The following is a 16,349-nucleotide window of genomic DNA, read 5'->3' on the forward strand; positions in this document are numbered from 1 at the left end:
ATTTTATTTCTTTCTGAGAGAGAGAGAGAGACAGCATGAGCAGGGGAGGGGCAGAGTGAGAGGGAGACACAGAATCTGAAACAGGCTCCAGGCTCTGAGCTGCCTGCACAGAGCCTGATGCAGGGCTTGAACCCAGGAACTGTGAGATCATGACCTGAGCCAAAGTCAGACGCTTAACCAACTGAGCCACCCAGGTGCCCCTGGCTCTGCTGACTTCTACCAGCCACGTGGCATAGGACCTCAGGAGCTGGACTGTGATCGAGCCAGCAGATAGGGAGGCAGGCCAGCTGTGTGTCTGGGGCGTGTTGATCAACTTCTCTGGGCCTCAGTTCCTCATCTGTACAATGGGCATTGTGCCCACCCCTCAGGATCGTGGCGAGGATTGATCGTGGTGCCAGCAGGATAGAAGGTGTGCCTCAATGTTTACCCCCTCCCACCTTGGGGAGCCCTCACTCCCTGTCAGCTCTGTGGAGTGAAGATGCTTCGGGACACAGGTGGGCATGTGCATGCCCCAAGCAGATACCCGGACTGGGAACGGGAAGGGCACTGTCGTCATGCCCAGCCCTGCCCCCGCCCGGCCCATTGGGCCCACAATGGACGCACAGATGTCTGCTTGGCTCTGCTCCATACGGCTTTCTGTGTGCCCTTGACAAATCTCTGCCCTTCTCTGAACCTTCATTGCTCGTTCATAAAATAGAACAACCCCACACTGCTGGGGTGGCTAGAGGATCCAGTGAGACAGCCTGAGGATGTGCCCGCGCGGGGCTTGGCATGGTCAACTTCCTACTTCTCCCCTGCCTTTGCCACTCATTCATCAGCTGTGGTTTGTGGTTTGTCTCCCCGCTGGGCCCCCACCCTCTTTGTTGGGGGGGTGCCTGAGGGCGGGCTGGCATGGGCGCTGCAGGGCTGCTGGTGCTGGGGGATGAGGGGAACTGACCCCTTGCTGGTTGGGGAAGACCACGGAGGGCAGGAGAAGGGGGTGCCCAAGGTCCAGTCCCCCAAAGACCTTCCATAGCATCTGATCATTTTCGAACCTCTGGCAGAAGGGCAGCGTTCTTCAGCCCGGGGACGGGAGAAGGACATTCCAGGTAGCACCTGGGTGGGGGCTGGGCGGGGGGGGGGGGAACCTGGATTTGGAGAAACCAACTGACCACGCTGAGGGCCCCCGGTGTGTCAGGGGAGGTGGAGTCCCCACGCTGACAGGGAGGTCTCCTCTTGGCTTCTCTGCAGGACATATGTGAGGACCCCCGCCTTTTTGTGGATGGCATCAGTTCCCACGACCTGCACCAGGGCCAAGTGGGCAACTGCTGGTTTGTGGCAGCCTGTTCGTCACTCGCCTCCCGGGAGTCGCTGTGGCAGAAGGTGAGGTGTGGGGTGGGGCCCTCGCCGCTGGACAGGGGAGGTGCGGCCCGAACTTGCAGATGGGACTTTATGAACACCTGTCTGGGGGTGGGGGGCAGGGTGACACCAGGGCTCCCAGCATTGGCGGAGCAGCAGAATGTGGGTGTGTCCCCATCCGACAGTTGGGGGCGCACAGTGTTCCTGGAGCCACTTGGCGGAAGATGCACGTGTGGAATGGGGAAGCTACCGGAATCATGTGCGGTGTGAAGATACCACTAATTAGGGCTCAGGAGACCCCCTGCCTGTACCTGCTGTAGAGTTGACCAGTCCTCGTCCTTATTTTGGCTTCCGTTTTCTCACTTGTGCGGCAAGAGTGGTACAGGTGATTTTGTTTCATGATTCTGGTTTCGATTGGGAACTGGCTCTGGTTGTGACGCTCTGCCCTCTCTTGTGGCAGCACAAGAGGTGCTGCCCTTTAACCCCGCACTGAAAGTTCCCTTCCTGCTCCGNGGGGAAGCTGGAGTAGAGGCTGGACTCCTGGTCTCTAATGAGTAATGATGACTGGCACTGCATCCTGGGTTCCTGTGCCGGCAGATATAGGCCATTGCCCCCTTGCTCGCACCTGCCCTTCCTGCTCTTCCTGTGAGGAACTAGGAACTGGGCATCCCGGCCTGACGGTTTGGCTTGGAGCCCCCCCCCCCCCCTTTTTAGCAGCTTTATAATTAGCTCCGGTTACTCATCCGGAAAACCAGGATAGGAGGGAGTTTGTTGGGGCAAAACGAGATACTGGTCTCAGGGTGCAGTGCCCAGTGACTGGTGTCTGCGCTGCCAGTGTTAGGATAATTAAGACTGGTAGAGCATAGTGGGCATTCCCAGGCAAGCAGGGAGCGGGGGCAGTGCGTTTGTTCTCATCATGTGAGACCTCCCTCGGCCATCAGGGGGAGCTGTGCCCTCAGCCGAGGCTAGGACTGCGGCAGGAGCTCTGTATTCATGTCTTCTGGAGGGGGGTGTGACCTTTAAAGCCACCCTAGCGTGGGTATCCCTGGAGCCTGGCTGCTGATGGTCCTGTGGGGACGCTGGTGCCGTAGGGCCCTCAGCAAAGGCCACCGCTGCAGCCTATAGACGTGGGGAGTTGTAGGATGTCCAAGCTGGGAGGGCCTCAGAGAGCCACACGTGGGATCATTTCACTGGGGTTGGGGCTCAGTGCTGTTGTCTGGGTGTAGATCTTTCCTCGCTCCTCTGCCTCCAAGCGCCAGCCCCCTTCTCGGAGCCCACAGCAAGGTCCTCCTGCCTCTGAGCCCACCCCTAGCTCGGTCAGGGCTCAGTCCGGGGCTGGAGGTGGCACATAGGAATCCTGCAGGGCCTGGCCCCGTTCTCCCCACCCTGCCCTGTAATCGCATGTTTGCCTGTGGCCTCCCTGGTTGAGATGAGCTCCCCCCGGGGCAAAGCTGGTCCAACTGTGTCTTCTCAGTGAGGCCAGCAGGACCCTGGCACAGAGAAGGCTCAAGAAGGTTTTGAGAGCAGAGCCCTTCCCCAGTTTGTTGGACCCAGCTACTGGCCAGCAGCCCCACGGCCGGCCCTCCTGCCCTGCGTCTCTGGGGGGCCTTCAGTGGGACCAGAGCCTGGGCCGCTGTGTCCCCTCCTGGGGAATGGGCTCTCTGGCCATTTGTAGGGAGGAGCCTCGGCTTGCTGTGGGCCCTGGCCTGGGCCTGGCCTTGGGCAGCGCACTGGGGCAGCTCCCCATCTCGTGAGTGGAGGAAGGGACCCCGGGCCTGCCGGCGGGAGGCCTGTTATCCACGCTGTGGCAGGTCTGTGTTCATCTCTGGGCCGAAGGTTCCTCCTGCTGCAGGTATCAGGGCACCTGGCCTGGCTGGTCTGGAGGCTTCAAGGGCCAGGAGGCCGGTCTCCAGGAGCGTGGGTCCCCAGGAGGCTGGAGCAGGGCAAGGTGCTTGGCTAATTGCACTCTGCCTCGGGGTGCTGCTGTGGGGACAGCTCCCGGGTCCTAGAAGGAGGAGGAGGAGGCCCCGGGGAGCTTGTTACTGTGCCTTACCTCCCCTCCTGTCCCTACTGAACGGGCCCTGTTGTCACCCCTTACTTGAGGGCCCGTTGCCCTGCGGGGCCTCCCCTGCCTGCTCTGTTTTCTCCATGGAACAGGGGTGCTCGGCCTGAGCTGCACCCCTCCCCGCCCCCACCCCCCACCCCAGCCTTCTCACTCCGGGGATGCTCAGCCTCACAGGCTGCTGCATTGTGCCCTCAACACACACACCCACTCCTCCAGGAAGCCACCCCTTTCCCTCTAGTTCTTGATGCAGCCTGAGGCCAATGGGCACAGGATTTGAAACCAGCCAGGCCTGGGTGTGATTCTGGCTGGGTCCCTCGTTGTCGTGTGCCACTGGGCAGGTCAGGTTCCTTCTCCTCCCCACCTTGGTGTAAACCTGACCTTTCTAGTCCCCAGAGTTGGAGGAGGAGGAAAGAGCCTGTTCGGGCGGAAGCCTGTGGTGTTTCACGGCAATTCACACACGTTAGATCCTCCTCCCTGCCCCACCTCTGTGTCCCCGGCCTGTTTCTCTGTTCTACGAGGCACCCCTTGGCAGTGGGCCTCCCCCTCCTATGGGATCCCTGGGAGGGGCACAGTGGTCTCCCCACCCTGACTATACATCCTCTGAGGGCAGGACAGTGGGCTTCCGGTGACCACATTTTATAGATCAGAAATCAGGATGTGACAGTGGGGTGGATCATCTGCACTTGAGCCTGACCTGGCCCAAGCCAGACCCAAGGTCCTCTGTGAGCTCACGCCCCCCAGGCCTGATCCCTGCCCCCAGCCTCTCTGGCCGGAGGAGAGGAAGAGAGCACAGCGGAAATGAGGGTCTGGAGGTCTGAGAGGGGAGTGTTGGGGGGGGGGTGGCCAGCCCTGGGGCTCGGCCTGGGAGAGGCACCTGGTGGCTTGGGCTCTTTTTGAGTTCTATTTAAAATGGTTCCCATCCCACCCCTGCCGGCGTTGCACGGGCAATCCACGCCCTTGAGCTACATGGCCATCCACTCACCCCAGGCGCCTGAGCCCCAGCTATGCCCCGAGCACCATTCTAATGCTGGGGACAGAAGATCTGAACAAATACAACATTGCTTAAGGTTTTCTTTAGCCAGAAACAGCCAGTGTTAAGGGGTTGCCGTATTTCCTTCTCGTCTGTTTTTCCAGTCGGGGTTAAAGAGGTGTTCGTTTTGTTTTTCAGTACGTAGTTTTGCAATCACATAGGGAGCTTGGTTACTTGCTCTTCTCTGTTCATCCCTACGCCAGGCTTTAGCGGATCTTCCCAAGGTGTGTGGGGGGCCCAGCAGAGATCTGTGGGTGGCAGTGGGCCCAGCCCCGCCTGCAACCTCCCGCCCCCTTTCCACCCCTCCCTTCCCCCTCGGGCCTTCCTTGCCTCCTGCTGCCCCTCCCTCCTGCCCTGCCTGTCTGAGGCCCAGATGACTTCCACCTTCAGCCTCCTCCGTTGAGTTGGTAACCCGCCCAGGCCGAGACCAGGCTCTCCCCAGGGCCGTGCAGCCTCTGGGTCCCCACCAGTAGAGAGTGAGCACCTCCCCTAGCGTCCGGCAGGTCCAGAGATGGGGACCGACATCCTCTCTTTCCTCAGTGCTGCTTCCAGACTGCACCCTCCACTTGTAAACCAAACCCCTCCAGGCTTGTGCCATTGGCTCCCCACGCCCCGCCCCCCCAAGAGAACCAGGTACCACCCAGGGACCAAGGGCCCAGCACCTCCAATTTCCTACCTTTTCCACCCCACGTCCTGCTGTGTCCTAGGGATTACTATGCCCGTGCGGCTGGCACCCCACCCTCACCTTCCTAGCCTCAGATCGTGTTTACACCCCCATCAGCCTTTACCCTCAGCCACCCTCACCTTCCAGGCATCTCCCTCGTTCTGCACTTTGACACACACCTGCCCCTAAACCTCATTTTTGGCTTCAGTCATGTCTCTGTTCTCCCATCTGCATGTCTTCCTCTGGTTGTCCTTGGCCTTGGGCCCTATCACATCTGTTCACTTATCAGTGTTATTTACTCATGTATTCACTCAACAAGCATTTTCTGAGGGCATCCTATGCGGCACGCCCCGTTCTGGGTCCTGGCTTAATTTAACAGTAATTCCTGAGCCATATTGTGTGCTCTTCTCTGCCCCTGCAGCCAGAAAGGTTCCATGAGGGTCAGGCAGTTTGACTCCTCACATCCTCTTGAAGACTCACGGGGAATTGCTACCCGTGACCCCCAGAACTGACCTCAGAGCTTGAGGGGTTATCTTAACAGGACCAGCTGCTGTGACCCCATTGGTGACGCTCTGTTGCTCGTGTAGCCCAAGATCCCACTGACTGATCGACCCTCCATCCAGTAGTAGACTGTGCTTGTGGTCCACTAGGCCCTTCAGATTGTTTTCAGTTGTTACTTTGGCCTGTGCCTCTGTCCTGTTTTCTGTGTGTGCCATGTCACGACAACTTCCCCTCTCCCCTGCGCCCCTCCCAGCTATACTCATGTACTCCAGTTCTTCCGTTTACTGGAATATAATAGCTGAGCTCCTGATTCCACCTCAGGCACTGGAGATAGAGACATTTGTCAGATTCTTCCTTGGCCTCAAGTCTCCTGGGGGAAACTGAGGCTTGATATAGCTGGAATAAGTGGTGGGATTTTACTGGGAGGAGACCTGGGCGTTGGGCTGCCCTGTGGTGCGGTGGGGAGGCAGGGCCAGCAGGCCGGAATCACGTGGGTCGCTGATTGTCCAAGCACAGTCCTTGGACCAGCAGCATCGACATCACCTGGGAGGCTGGTCCAAGTGCAGATCCCTAGGCCTTATCAGCGCTGTTAAATCAGAAGGGGAGGAGCCCAGCAATCGTGTTTTCACTCCTGTGGCTGATTCTGATGACCCCTGAAGTTTGGGAACAGGGGTTTGGGTCAGAGATGGGGGTGGCCTGGCCAGTCCTTGTCGAGAGGCTGGGGGGAGGGTTCTCAAGGTCCCCGGGAGCGGGACCGAAGGCCTTGGGGGTTGAGTGTGGAGTGGTGAGGGTGGCTCTGAGTCATCGTGGCTGCAGGGTTTGGCTAGGGTGGCTTTACATCTCAAATCAGCAGGCCTCTCCTTCCTTGTTCCCCCAGCTCCTGCCAGGGTGTCCCCAGTAAAGCCTCTCCTTACAGTGAGCGGCTGCTCCCCACCTCCCTCCCCTTCGTACTGCCCCACGCAGCCTCCCTTCTTCACAAACAGGCGCTCCCGGCCTTCCCTGGTCGTCAGGTAGTCGGAGCGGTTACCACAGCAATTGACATCAGCAGTCTGGCCCCCCGGGAGCCCGTCCGCCTCGCGCCTGCCTGCGGGGCCTGTGTTACAGCCTCTTCGAGGAGTAGAGAGGAGGCGAGGAGGCGTTTGGGGACTCCCACCCCCATTTGGAGGATTGGGCAGGCCCGGGAAGGGGCGGAGCGCCTTGGGTGGCCTGTGGCCCCGGCCGCCCGGCCCCGGCACAGGGGCGCCCAGGCAGCGGAGAAGCGGCAGCAGCGGGGCATGGCGGAGGACGCGCCCAAGCCGCCGCAGCTCAGCATGCCCCTGGTCCTGGACCACGACCTCACCAAGCAGATGCGGCTGCGCGTGGAGAGCCTGAGGCAGCGCGGGGAGAAGCGCCAGGACGGGGAGAAGCTGCTGCGGCCCGTCGAGTCCGTGTACCGCCTCGACTTCGTCCAGCAGCAGAAGCTGCAGTTTGAGCGCTGGGACGTCGAGTTGGACAAGCCGGGCAAGGTCACCATCACGGGCACCTCCCAAAACTGGACGCCCGACCTCACCAACCTCATGACGCGCCAGCTGCTGGACCCTGCTGCCATCTTCTGGCTCAAGGAGGACGCGGATGCCATGGATTGGAACGAGGCCGACGCCCTGGAGTTTGGGGAGCGCCTGTCCGACCTGGCCAAGATCCGCAAGGTCATGTACTTCCTCGTCACCTTCGGCGAGGGCCTGGAGCCCGCCAACCTCAAGGCCTCCGTGGTCTTTAACCAGCTCTGAGGCCAGCTGCTCGCTGCTGCCCTCTCCCCGTGCCCGCCTGCACTGCCCCCTGCCTGTGCCCACTGCCCCCAGGCCTGTATTCCCGAACATTCTTCTAGCTGCGGGTCTGTACTCAGCTTGCGCACTTGGGACCGCCTGAGCCTGTGTCCTTCCTCCTCTCCTCTCCCTGGTGCTGGTGCTCTTGCTCATGGGAGGAAGACACAAAGGACTTACAGTCTAGAAGCTGAACCAGAGGCCGCTGCTTCTGCTGTAGACCACGAGGCCTGGGAAGATGGAGGGGCCGAGCGCGCTTGTTTACTCTCTGCTTCACTGTCCCGGAGTGAGACTCAAAGAGACGGAGAGAGACAGACATGGACACAGAGACAGAGAGATCCAAGGCCCCCTCTGTTGGGCTTCCTCCAGAGAGGGGAGATGGGGAGGCCAACGACAGAGCAGCCTCCTTGGGGAACCCCTCCCGGCCACAGGGCATTTTGCAAGAATCTGGAGGTGAACACTCAGCCTGAGGACCCAGGAAGGTGGCCCTCCTGGCCCGGGCCTGGCGTGGTCCCATGATGGCCGGGGGGCCTCAGGATGTCAGGCGGGGTTGCCGCAGGGGTTGTTTTGGGTGGTGGGGAGTGGCTGGCAGTCTGGGGGCTGTGCTTGCCAACTCTTGCTCTTTGGAGAGTGACTTCAGGAGGGAGGAGTGACGCGGAGAGGACATAGGTTATAGAGGGACGTCTCTCTGTCCATGTGTGTATGTGTTGACAGAGAGCACGCTCTATTCATGTGACTGTATTCTAGAGTCTGTACCTGCCTTGTGAGCAAGTCCGATTTTAGATGATCTGTTCCGTAGTTGCCCAGCTGGTTTGTGGGTGGCCCTTAGCAGGGGCTTGGTTAGGAGGGCCTCCGGGAGGGGCCCCCCACTGAGCTGAGAGCCTTTGAGGTGCATCCAGTGAAGTGGGGAACAGTATCGTGGACGGGTCTCTCTCTGCCTAGGGAAGCTGGATCGCTGGGAGCCCTGGAGTGGGAGACTGTAGTCTTTGCTGGGATGTCAGCTTTTTTCCAGCGTCCCTGGCCAGGAAGGCACAGGCCCAGTAAGCCTCCTTTGAGGGAGGGGCCTGGCCTGACTGGCACCTCAGGAAGTGACCCCAGCACCCTGTCTCCAGGCCTGCCCTGTTTTTTTCTTGCCAGGAACAGGCCCACAACATTTTCCTCATGAAGCAGAGCCGCCGAGGGCCGCAGGGCCCGGCAAATAGACACTCTGAGAGACAGAGGGTGAGAGCCGTCCCCAGTGGCTGGGGCTGCAGGGAGGGTGAGCCCCCACTCTAGAAACGTGCAAAGAGGAGCAGGGTATTGGAATTGGGAATTCTTTTTTTTTTTTAAGTTTTATTTATTTGAGAGAGAAAGAGGGCCCGAGTCGGGGAGGGGCAGAGAGAGAATCCCAAGCAGGCTCTGTAGCGTCAGCACAGAGTCCAATGCGGGGCTCGAACCCATGAACCATAAGATCATGACCTGAGCTGAAGTCCGACATGTAACCGACTGCACCACCCAGGAGCCCCTTGGGATTCTTTAGGTTGGGATTGGCTGTGGTCATTTCTGACTCTCAGCTCTGGGGCCTGAAGCCCCAGCACAGCCTGCCTGGCTTCTCTGCCGATAACTAGGGGAGTCCAGACCCCGGGAGATGGCACTGCCCTTTGCCCCTCTGCCGCTCTGGGGACCGTCTTGATGCAGACTGCCTATACCCCCACCCTGCCCTACCGCATCCACCCCATGCGCTGCGTGTCCCCAATAAAGCCTCTATGCCCCTGCCTCGTGGTGTGCAGTCTCTCACCGTAAGCCACCCCCACCCATTCAGGAGCTCTGACGGCCCTCTCCTGTCCCCTCATAGCCCTGAGCACCCCTCTGGGGCCTTCTCCCACACTCCCATCCCCCCTGCTGCTTTCAGAGATGAGGCCTAGAGCAGTCAAGTGACTGGCCCAAGGTCAGACATCAGGATGGAGTTTAGAAACGGGTCTCTGGACACCCAGCCGGGTACCAGCAGCCCTGACAGTTTTTCCCCCAGGGGCCCCCAGGCCAGCTTCTGTATGGGGCATGGGGAGAGCCATGCTGGGGCCACAGGGAGGCACACCTGGTCCTCAGCAGGTGGGGGCCCAAAGGGGATCTGAGGGGATGCAGCCAGCCATGTGCAATCTCCTTCCCTTGTAGGGTGGCTGGGCAGGGGGTGGATGGGACAGGGAGTGGCAGGGGTGGGGAGGGTGAGGCCTGTGCCTGGGTTTCACTGAGCCTCTGTCACCCATTTAATGGAAGTTCTTGGGCAGCCCCTACCCTGCTGACCAGATAAGACTGATGTCACTACACCGCCTTAGTGCCCCACTTGACCCTTCATTAGAGCTCTGTCCCTTGCCATCTCTCTGCAGCTTACTCCGCTTTTGGACAGAGACAAAGAGGCCCAGGGGATCCAGTCACCTGCCCAAAGTCACAGAAGGTGTGGAGGGGCCAAAGGAGGGGTCCCTGTGCGTGGACCAGGCTCTGTGTCTGCGGCCCCCTGGGAGAGGCCGGGACAGTGCCCCCACCCCTCCTGAGGGCCCAGGCCCTGGCAAGGCCAGCTTCTTCCCAGTGACCACGGTCGGGTCCTGCTTCAGGGGCCACATTTGGGGTTTTGCTTGGGAATGACCTTCGCTTTGAAATGCTCCCCTCAGCCAGGTCTCACATCCCCGCCCCCCACCCCGGAGCCCTCCCCCAAGCGGCTGTGGCCACCTTCTTTCCCTTCCCCAAGTCCTGCCTTCCAGCAGCAGCCTCCGTCCATTCCCAGAGATGCCTCTGGCGGGGGCGGGGGCAACGGAATCAGTGAAGAGACTTGCCATCTCCTGAGCTTCTGCCCCCTGCCCCCTCCTCCTGCCGAGGCAAGTGTGTGAGGCTTACGTGAGTTAGTGAAGCACGCAGAGCCCCCCATGAGCTGGCACACGACACCCTCTCTCCGTTTGCTCATTGTTACTCTCTCAGTCACTGTAGACAAATGGCCTCACTTTTCAGTTATTCCGAGAGGGGTATCAGGACAACTTGTTTACAGAGGAGCACAGGGTTCAGAGAGGTGAAGTGGGTTGCCTGACGCAGCCCAGCAGCCCAGTGCTTCTGGGAGCAGTCAATGTAGGGACGGGCAGGCAGGGGCCAGGCCTGGCTCTGGTTGGAGAGTGGACAAGAGGGTGTGGAGTCTCCTCTGCCACTGTTACCAGGCTCAGAATGGGCCCAGCCGAGGCGCTCTTTAGCCCTCACTGTGTGGGAGGGGGCCAGCCTCAAGGCTGGGGTCCCACGCAGGTCTCTGAGGGCAGCCGAGCTGTCTGGCTGTGCGCTGTGAGCTCCCTGCCCTGCGAACGCGTAGCCCTGGGCCCCTGCAGGTGCATCGCTCCTGCGCTCTGGGTGGCGAGCAACGCGGCTTCGCTCTCCCGAGGGTGTGTGGAGTAGGGGTGGGGGGCCAAGCTTCCCGGCCTCTTCCGGTCATGGCATCTGAAACTCGGGAATTTGAGACTCCGGGCATCAGAAGCTGAGACCTGAGGAAGCAGGGACCTTCTGGTTTGGTGACTCCCTCACGTGAGTTGGGTAACACAGGAAACCGCCCTGCAGCCTGACAGCCCACAGCACTGCTGGCCTTTTCCGTATATGCTCCCAGCTGGCCCTCTGGGGTCGCAAGCAGGAATCTGTGAAAAGCTCCTTCCCTGTGAAACACCCCCCCCCAACACTGACATTCACACACACACACACACACACACACACCCACGTGCTCACACACACATGCTGTGTGTACCCACATATGCTGACAGTCATGCACTTGCACACTCAGTCCCAGGAGGATTTGAGCTGGGAGCACTCCAGGCACCAGGGGGCGCTGTGGGACACTCATTGCCTGAGGTGTTCTGCTGATTTCCCAGGGGTCCCAGGGGGCCTACAAATCTCACACAGTCCTTGCCTGGCTGCTGGGTCAGCCCAAGTAAATGTCATGACCCTTCAGGTCTCTCATTTCCCATCTGCACTGGGGGCTGCTGCTCTTTCTCCTCTTGGGAGGCTTCACCAGGTCACCTGAGGTCCGTGCCGGCCCCCAGGTTCACACACTGTTGTGTGAGTGCACACACTTGTACCACATACACCAGCGGAGATGACCCCTCACGTGTGCTCAGCCCCCGCGGCTAAGGCAGCACCTTCAAGGCCAGTGTCCATTTTGGTTTTCTTTCTTTTTTTTTTTTTTTTAAATGTTTATTTATTTTTGAGGGAGACAGAGACAGCGTGTGAGCTGGGTCTCCAGAATCTGAAGCAGGCTCCAGGCTCTGAGCTGCCGGCACAAACTCACGAACTGTGAGCTCATGACCTGAGCCGAAGTTGGATGCTTAACCAACCGAGCCACCCAGGTGCCCCCATTTTGGTTTTTACAGCGGCAGTAGGGTGGGCAGATGCCGACACTGAGGCTCAGAGTGGTGGCCTAGTCGGAACCCGAGTCTTCGCCCATGCACCCCGCTTGGCAGTGTGTCCCATCGTGGGTACAAGGTCACCAGCCGCTCAGGGCTGTGCTGTGGCTGGCACTTGGAAACTTTCCTTCCAGAAAGACTTGGGCAGCTCTGGAGCTGGGCCAGGCGCAGGGTGGGGGTGGGGGGATCTGGGCGTGAATGGAGCTCAGCCTTGGTCTCCAGAAGCTCCCTTCCCGTGATCAGGGAAAGAGCCTGGGGGAGCCCCAGGCCAGGAGACCCCTGCGAGCTGCTGCTCAGCTGGCCCCCGAGGGACGACGACAGTACTGGCAGAGGGAGGCACACGTGCAGAGCCAAGGTGGCCTGAAGCATCATGTGTGTAGATTTCCGTGGGGCCCGAGGGAGGCAGGTGTTCGGGGGTGAGCCTGAGAGTCAGTGGACCCTCCGGGCTGTGAATGCCAGGCTGAGGAGCTGGTGGCCGTGGGGATGGGACATCTCACTTGGAGATAATGTGGGAGGAGCGAGATGTCTTAATATGCTCCCTTGGACCCATCTCTCCGCCTCAACAACTGTCAGCTGGTGACCAGTCCTGTTCGCTCTAACTCCCTCCTTTGCCCTCCAGGCAGCTTCTCATTTCATCTGTAAATATTTCTGGATGCATCTCTGAATGATAAGCAGTTCTCACAAACAAAACAAGACAAAAACAAATGTCTGTAACTGTAATCCTATATATAACACAACTCAAATAATTTTATGATAACTTCCTTCGTCGCATCAAATACCCAGTTTTGCTTTCCAATTTCTGTCATAAACGTGTATATGTTTTATGCTTTGTTGGAATCAGATTCAAACGACTCCAGTGGTTTGTTCCCCTTCATCTTTTACTGTTTACTTGAGATGTGTTTGCGGAAGACACCTGGCCTGTGGAATTTCCAACTGTCTGGATTTTGCTGCCTTTGTTTTCACGGCGGTGTTGAGCGTGTTTTCTGTGCCATGCACCTTCCGTAAGCTAGGATTTACCCTAGAGGCTGAGTAAGGTTTAGGTCCAAGTTTTTTGGCATGATTGTTTCATAGGAGATACTGTGTACTTCTCTCACAAGGCATGTGAGATCTGGTTGGCTCTGTTTTTTGTGATCTGAGAAGCTGCCGATGACCATTGCTAAATCCATATTTGTCGTTGGTGGTAAAATTGCGGGAGTCTAATATTCTAATTCCGTCCTCATTTCGTAGCTGCGACTAACTCCTCTCCAGAAACACACGTCCCTTCATCTGCTGTTGGTTACCCGCTGGTCCGGTCTGTGTAGAAAAGGCAGGATGAATCCTGATTCTTTCCTTTAATTTTCCAGTTGTTACAAAAAAAAAAAAAAAAAGAGTCTATTTCCCAGCTGGTCTCCAATGGTGACTATTTGCAAGTATCATTGTGGTCTCGTAGATTTGAACGTGTTTGATGTGTTTTCATGTGCCGTGATTGTGTAAGCGGTTAGTACCCTGCGTTGTGATGTGTTCTCACCCATCACAGTCACTGTCCTTATCGAAGCTGAGATCTGCCCGTCTTTGGCCAGTGGGAGCCTCTTTAGGTTGGTTCCTGAATCCTTTGATGTGGCCCCAGGGTCTTTGATGGCTTCCTCGATTCCTGGGATGACCGGATGCGGTGTGGGAGGGTTTGTGTGCCCCTGAGAGCACACCTTCCTGGACAGTCTCCTCCCTCTCCCTCGGTACCCTGCTGGCAGCAGAGGGGTTGTGGGGGATAGAAGCTGGCCATGCTGGGCCCACTGGCCGTGACGTAGGAGGGGAAACTGAGGCCCACAGGGATCTGACTCAGGATCTGCAGGCCCTAGAGCCTCATTACCTGCTTCCTGAGCCCCAGAGGGGCCCGGGCCAAGCCCTGGGTTTGGCTAATGATCCCCCTGCATCCCCAGCAGAGCCTCCCAGTGCCCTGCAAGGGCTCCTCTTCCTCCCTCCCCAGGCCCCATGCAGTCCAGAGCTTTCAGAGCAGGGAGGAGTGGTGGAGGGTGTGCCCAGGCCAGTGTGCTCTGTTTCGGACTCCTTATCCCTCTGTGCCCTCAGGCAGCTCCTTCTTCCTCAGTCTTCCCATCTGTGCAGTGGGGATGAAACCCGTCCTGCACATGCCCCATTTTTGATAGCCCTTTCTGTCCTGCAGGCAAAGTAGGAGAGAGCGCGGGGGCCTGGGGCAGAGGCTGCGAGGTTTCAGAAAGGACACAGCACTGACTGAAAATGGAGCAGTCAGGTTCGAGCCCTTTCCGCGTTGCAGACGCTGTAGCGGGCCCGGAAGCCCTGAGTGTAGATCACGCCTTCCTCACCAGTGCCCATGGGCAGCCTTGTGCCAACAGCTCCCCATAGTATTGCCTCAAAGGGTAGCAATAAGGGTCAGGGGCGACCGAGCGAAAGGTGTGCCTGGCACCGGGCAGGGCCCGCGGGTGACAAAGCGCCTGGCACCGTGGTTAGCATTTTCATCGTCTTGGCCTCCAGCGTCTCACGAGGGACCATTTGTCTTTGCCAACATCCTTGTTGATGGTAAGAGGTGTGTAAACAGAAGGCTTCTTAATGAGTGTGGGGGTTGGGGAATGGCTTTTGGCAGAAGTATCTGTGCTCAGGCTGGTCTGAGCCTTGGGATTTACGGCCTCCTGGTGCAAGTTTGGCTCCTCAGCCTGGATGCCTGGGGGCCCAGCCCCATGCCTGAGGGCTGTTTTCTTCCAGAAGGGGCTGGGCTGTCTGTGGTCGCAGTGGGTTCAGCCCCACCTGGTCCCATGCTGGGAAGGGCCAGCAAGTCACCGTGACTCTAGGGTGAGAGGCTTTCCCTCCTGTGCCCGCCTCCTGCTGCCCAGATATGCCGGGTCTGCTTGGGGGGTCCCCCACAGCCCACTGTCAGGACACCTGCTGGGAAGTGGCCGCTGGCCCTGCAGGGTGGGACCCACCTTTCCCTTCTGTCCGTGCTCCCACAGGCTCCCCATGTCAACCTCAGCATTTGCCTCTCCCACCAGACTAGGAGCCTCCAGGCGGCAGGGACCGTGTCTGATTCGTCCGGGTCCTCCGTGTCAGCACGACCCGGTGCAGAGCGGTCCACAGGTGACAGGTCTGAGTCCTGGCTTCAAACCCAGTTGACCTGATTCCAGAGAATGTGTGTTTTCTAGCTGTGTGGTCCTGGGCAAGTTACTTGCCCTCTCTGAGCTTTGGTTTTCTTAGCTGTTAAGTGGGGATGGATGATAGTAATCTATGCACAGGGTTATCCTGCGGCTTAAACTGAGATAAGCCATGGTGGTCCCAGGCGTGGCACCTGGCATGTCTGAGACGTTCCATAAATAATATTGTCAGAGACCCACTCAATGCCTATGAATTTTTTCACTTGGTTAACACATGTGTGTCAAGCACCATATCTGGGCCAGGCCCCAGACTGTGTATGTGCAGGGCATATAGCAGTGACCAAGCCTGATGCATCCCGTGCTTTCAGAGAGGAGAAGGGGGCTGGGCCAGCGTGGTGCTGGGGACAGAGGGGAGATGGACTTTAGCAGAATGTAGGCGCTCCCAGGGGCCTGACTGGCTGGAGAGAGGCAAAGCGGGGAGGCCGGTGTGGCCGCCGGGTTCCAGCCGGCGCTGGGCTGGGCGGAGGCACCTTTCGCCAGATGGGAACCGGGATGGGTGTAATAGATTTCTGAGCGGTGGAGGGTGCAGAGGGAGGCCCGAGGAAGGCAGGGGGAAGCTCAGGGTGACAGCCTCCAGGAACTGCAGAGAAGGGAAACTGAGGCCCAGAGAAGAGAAGGGTTCGCCCAAGTCCCAGTATTCCTTTCCGTTGTGACTCCCTTGAGGTGTGCGCCCCCATTTCCTCAGGAAGCCAGATGTGAGCCTCACTGCGTTCCTGTCCTGTCCCCCCGCCCCATCCAGGTCATCCCAGACTGGAAGGAGCAGGAGTGGGACCCCGAGAAACCCAGTGCCTACGCGGGCATCTTCCACTTTCACTTCTGGCGCTTTGGGGAGTGGGTGGACGTGGTCATCGACGACCGACTGCCCACAGTCAACAACCAGCTCATCTACTGCCACTCCAACTCCCGCAGCGAGTTCTGGTGCGCCCTGGTGGAGAAGGCCTATGCCAAGTAGGTGCGNGGGACTGAAGGTCTGGTAGCTGGTGTCCAGGCCCCAGACACCCACCCACAGGGGGAGGAAAGGTTTCTCCTGTTCTCCCTGACAGGGCCGAGCCGGCACCACGTTCAGGGTGAGGGTTTCTCCCCAGAGACCCAAGCCGCCCAGCCCCCTCTGGTATCTCAGAGCCAGGGCTGGTCACGGAGGGTGGGCCCTCTCTGCCGGCTGGGCTCCCCTTCGTCCGCTCATCCGTCTGTCTTCCCGACTGTCCATCCATTCTGTCTCCACCGACCGCTCCTGCTTTGTGCCAGGCCCTGGGCCCCCAGCACAGGCACAGGCAAAGGGTTGCTGAGCTGTGGAGGGCTTTGGGGCAGAGTGACCTGCTCAGGCCCCTGCAGGCCAGGGGGAGGCCAGGCGGGGGCCAGGGGGAGGCTGGGAGGAGGCCAGGGGGAAGCCC

The 16,349-nt window shown here is 59.1% G+C and overlaps 2 protein-coding genes across 2 annotated transcripts in view; both read left to right on the plus strand.

The window, feature by feature from the left end:
- Positions 1–16,349, plus strand: part of CAPN5 (calpain 5) — a 36,156-nt gene that overhangs the window by 4,944 nt on the left and 14,863 nt on the right. Inside the window, exons 2-3 of the mRNA XM_077767527.1 lie at positions 1,231–1,362; positions 15,698–15,906. Of these exons, the coding sequence (XP_077623653.1) occupies positions 1,231–1,362; positions 15,698–15,906 (341 nt within the window). The remainder of the gene's footprint in view (positions 1–1,230; positions 1,363–15,697; positions 15,907–16,349) is intronic.
- OMP (olfactory marker protein) lies at positions 6,621–7,935 on the plus strand. Its single transcript, XM_077767562.1, has one exon. It carries the CDS (start codon positions 6,873–6,875, stop codon positions 7,362–7,364), a length of 492 nt encoding a protein of 163 aa, XP_077623688.1. The 5' UTR covers positions 6,621–6,872; the 3' UTR covers positions 7,365–7,935.

The sequence above is a fragment of the Crocuta crocuta genome, unplaced genomic scaffold (assembly GCF_008692635.1).
Source record: "Crocuta crocuta isolate KB4526 unplaced genomic scaffold, BGI_CrCroc_1.0 scaffold561, whole genome shotgun sequence".
Taxonomy (NCBI): Eukaryota; Metazoa; Chordata; class Mammalia; order Carnivora; family Hyaenidae; genus Crocuta; species Crocuta crocuta.

What these genes read in the sequence shown, in the direction of transcription:
- OMP (XM_077767562.1), top strand. Translation starts at nt 6,873, where the DNA reads ATGGCGGAGGACGCGCCCAAGCCGCCGCAGCTCAGCATGCCCCTGGTC.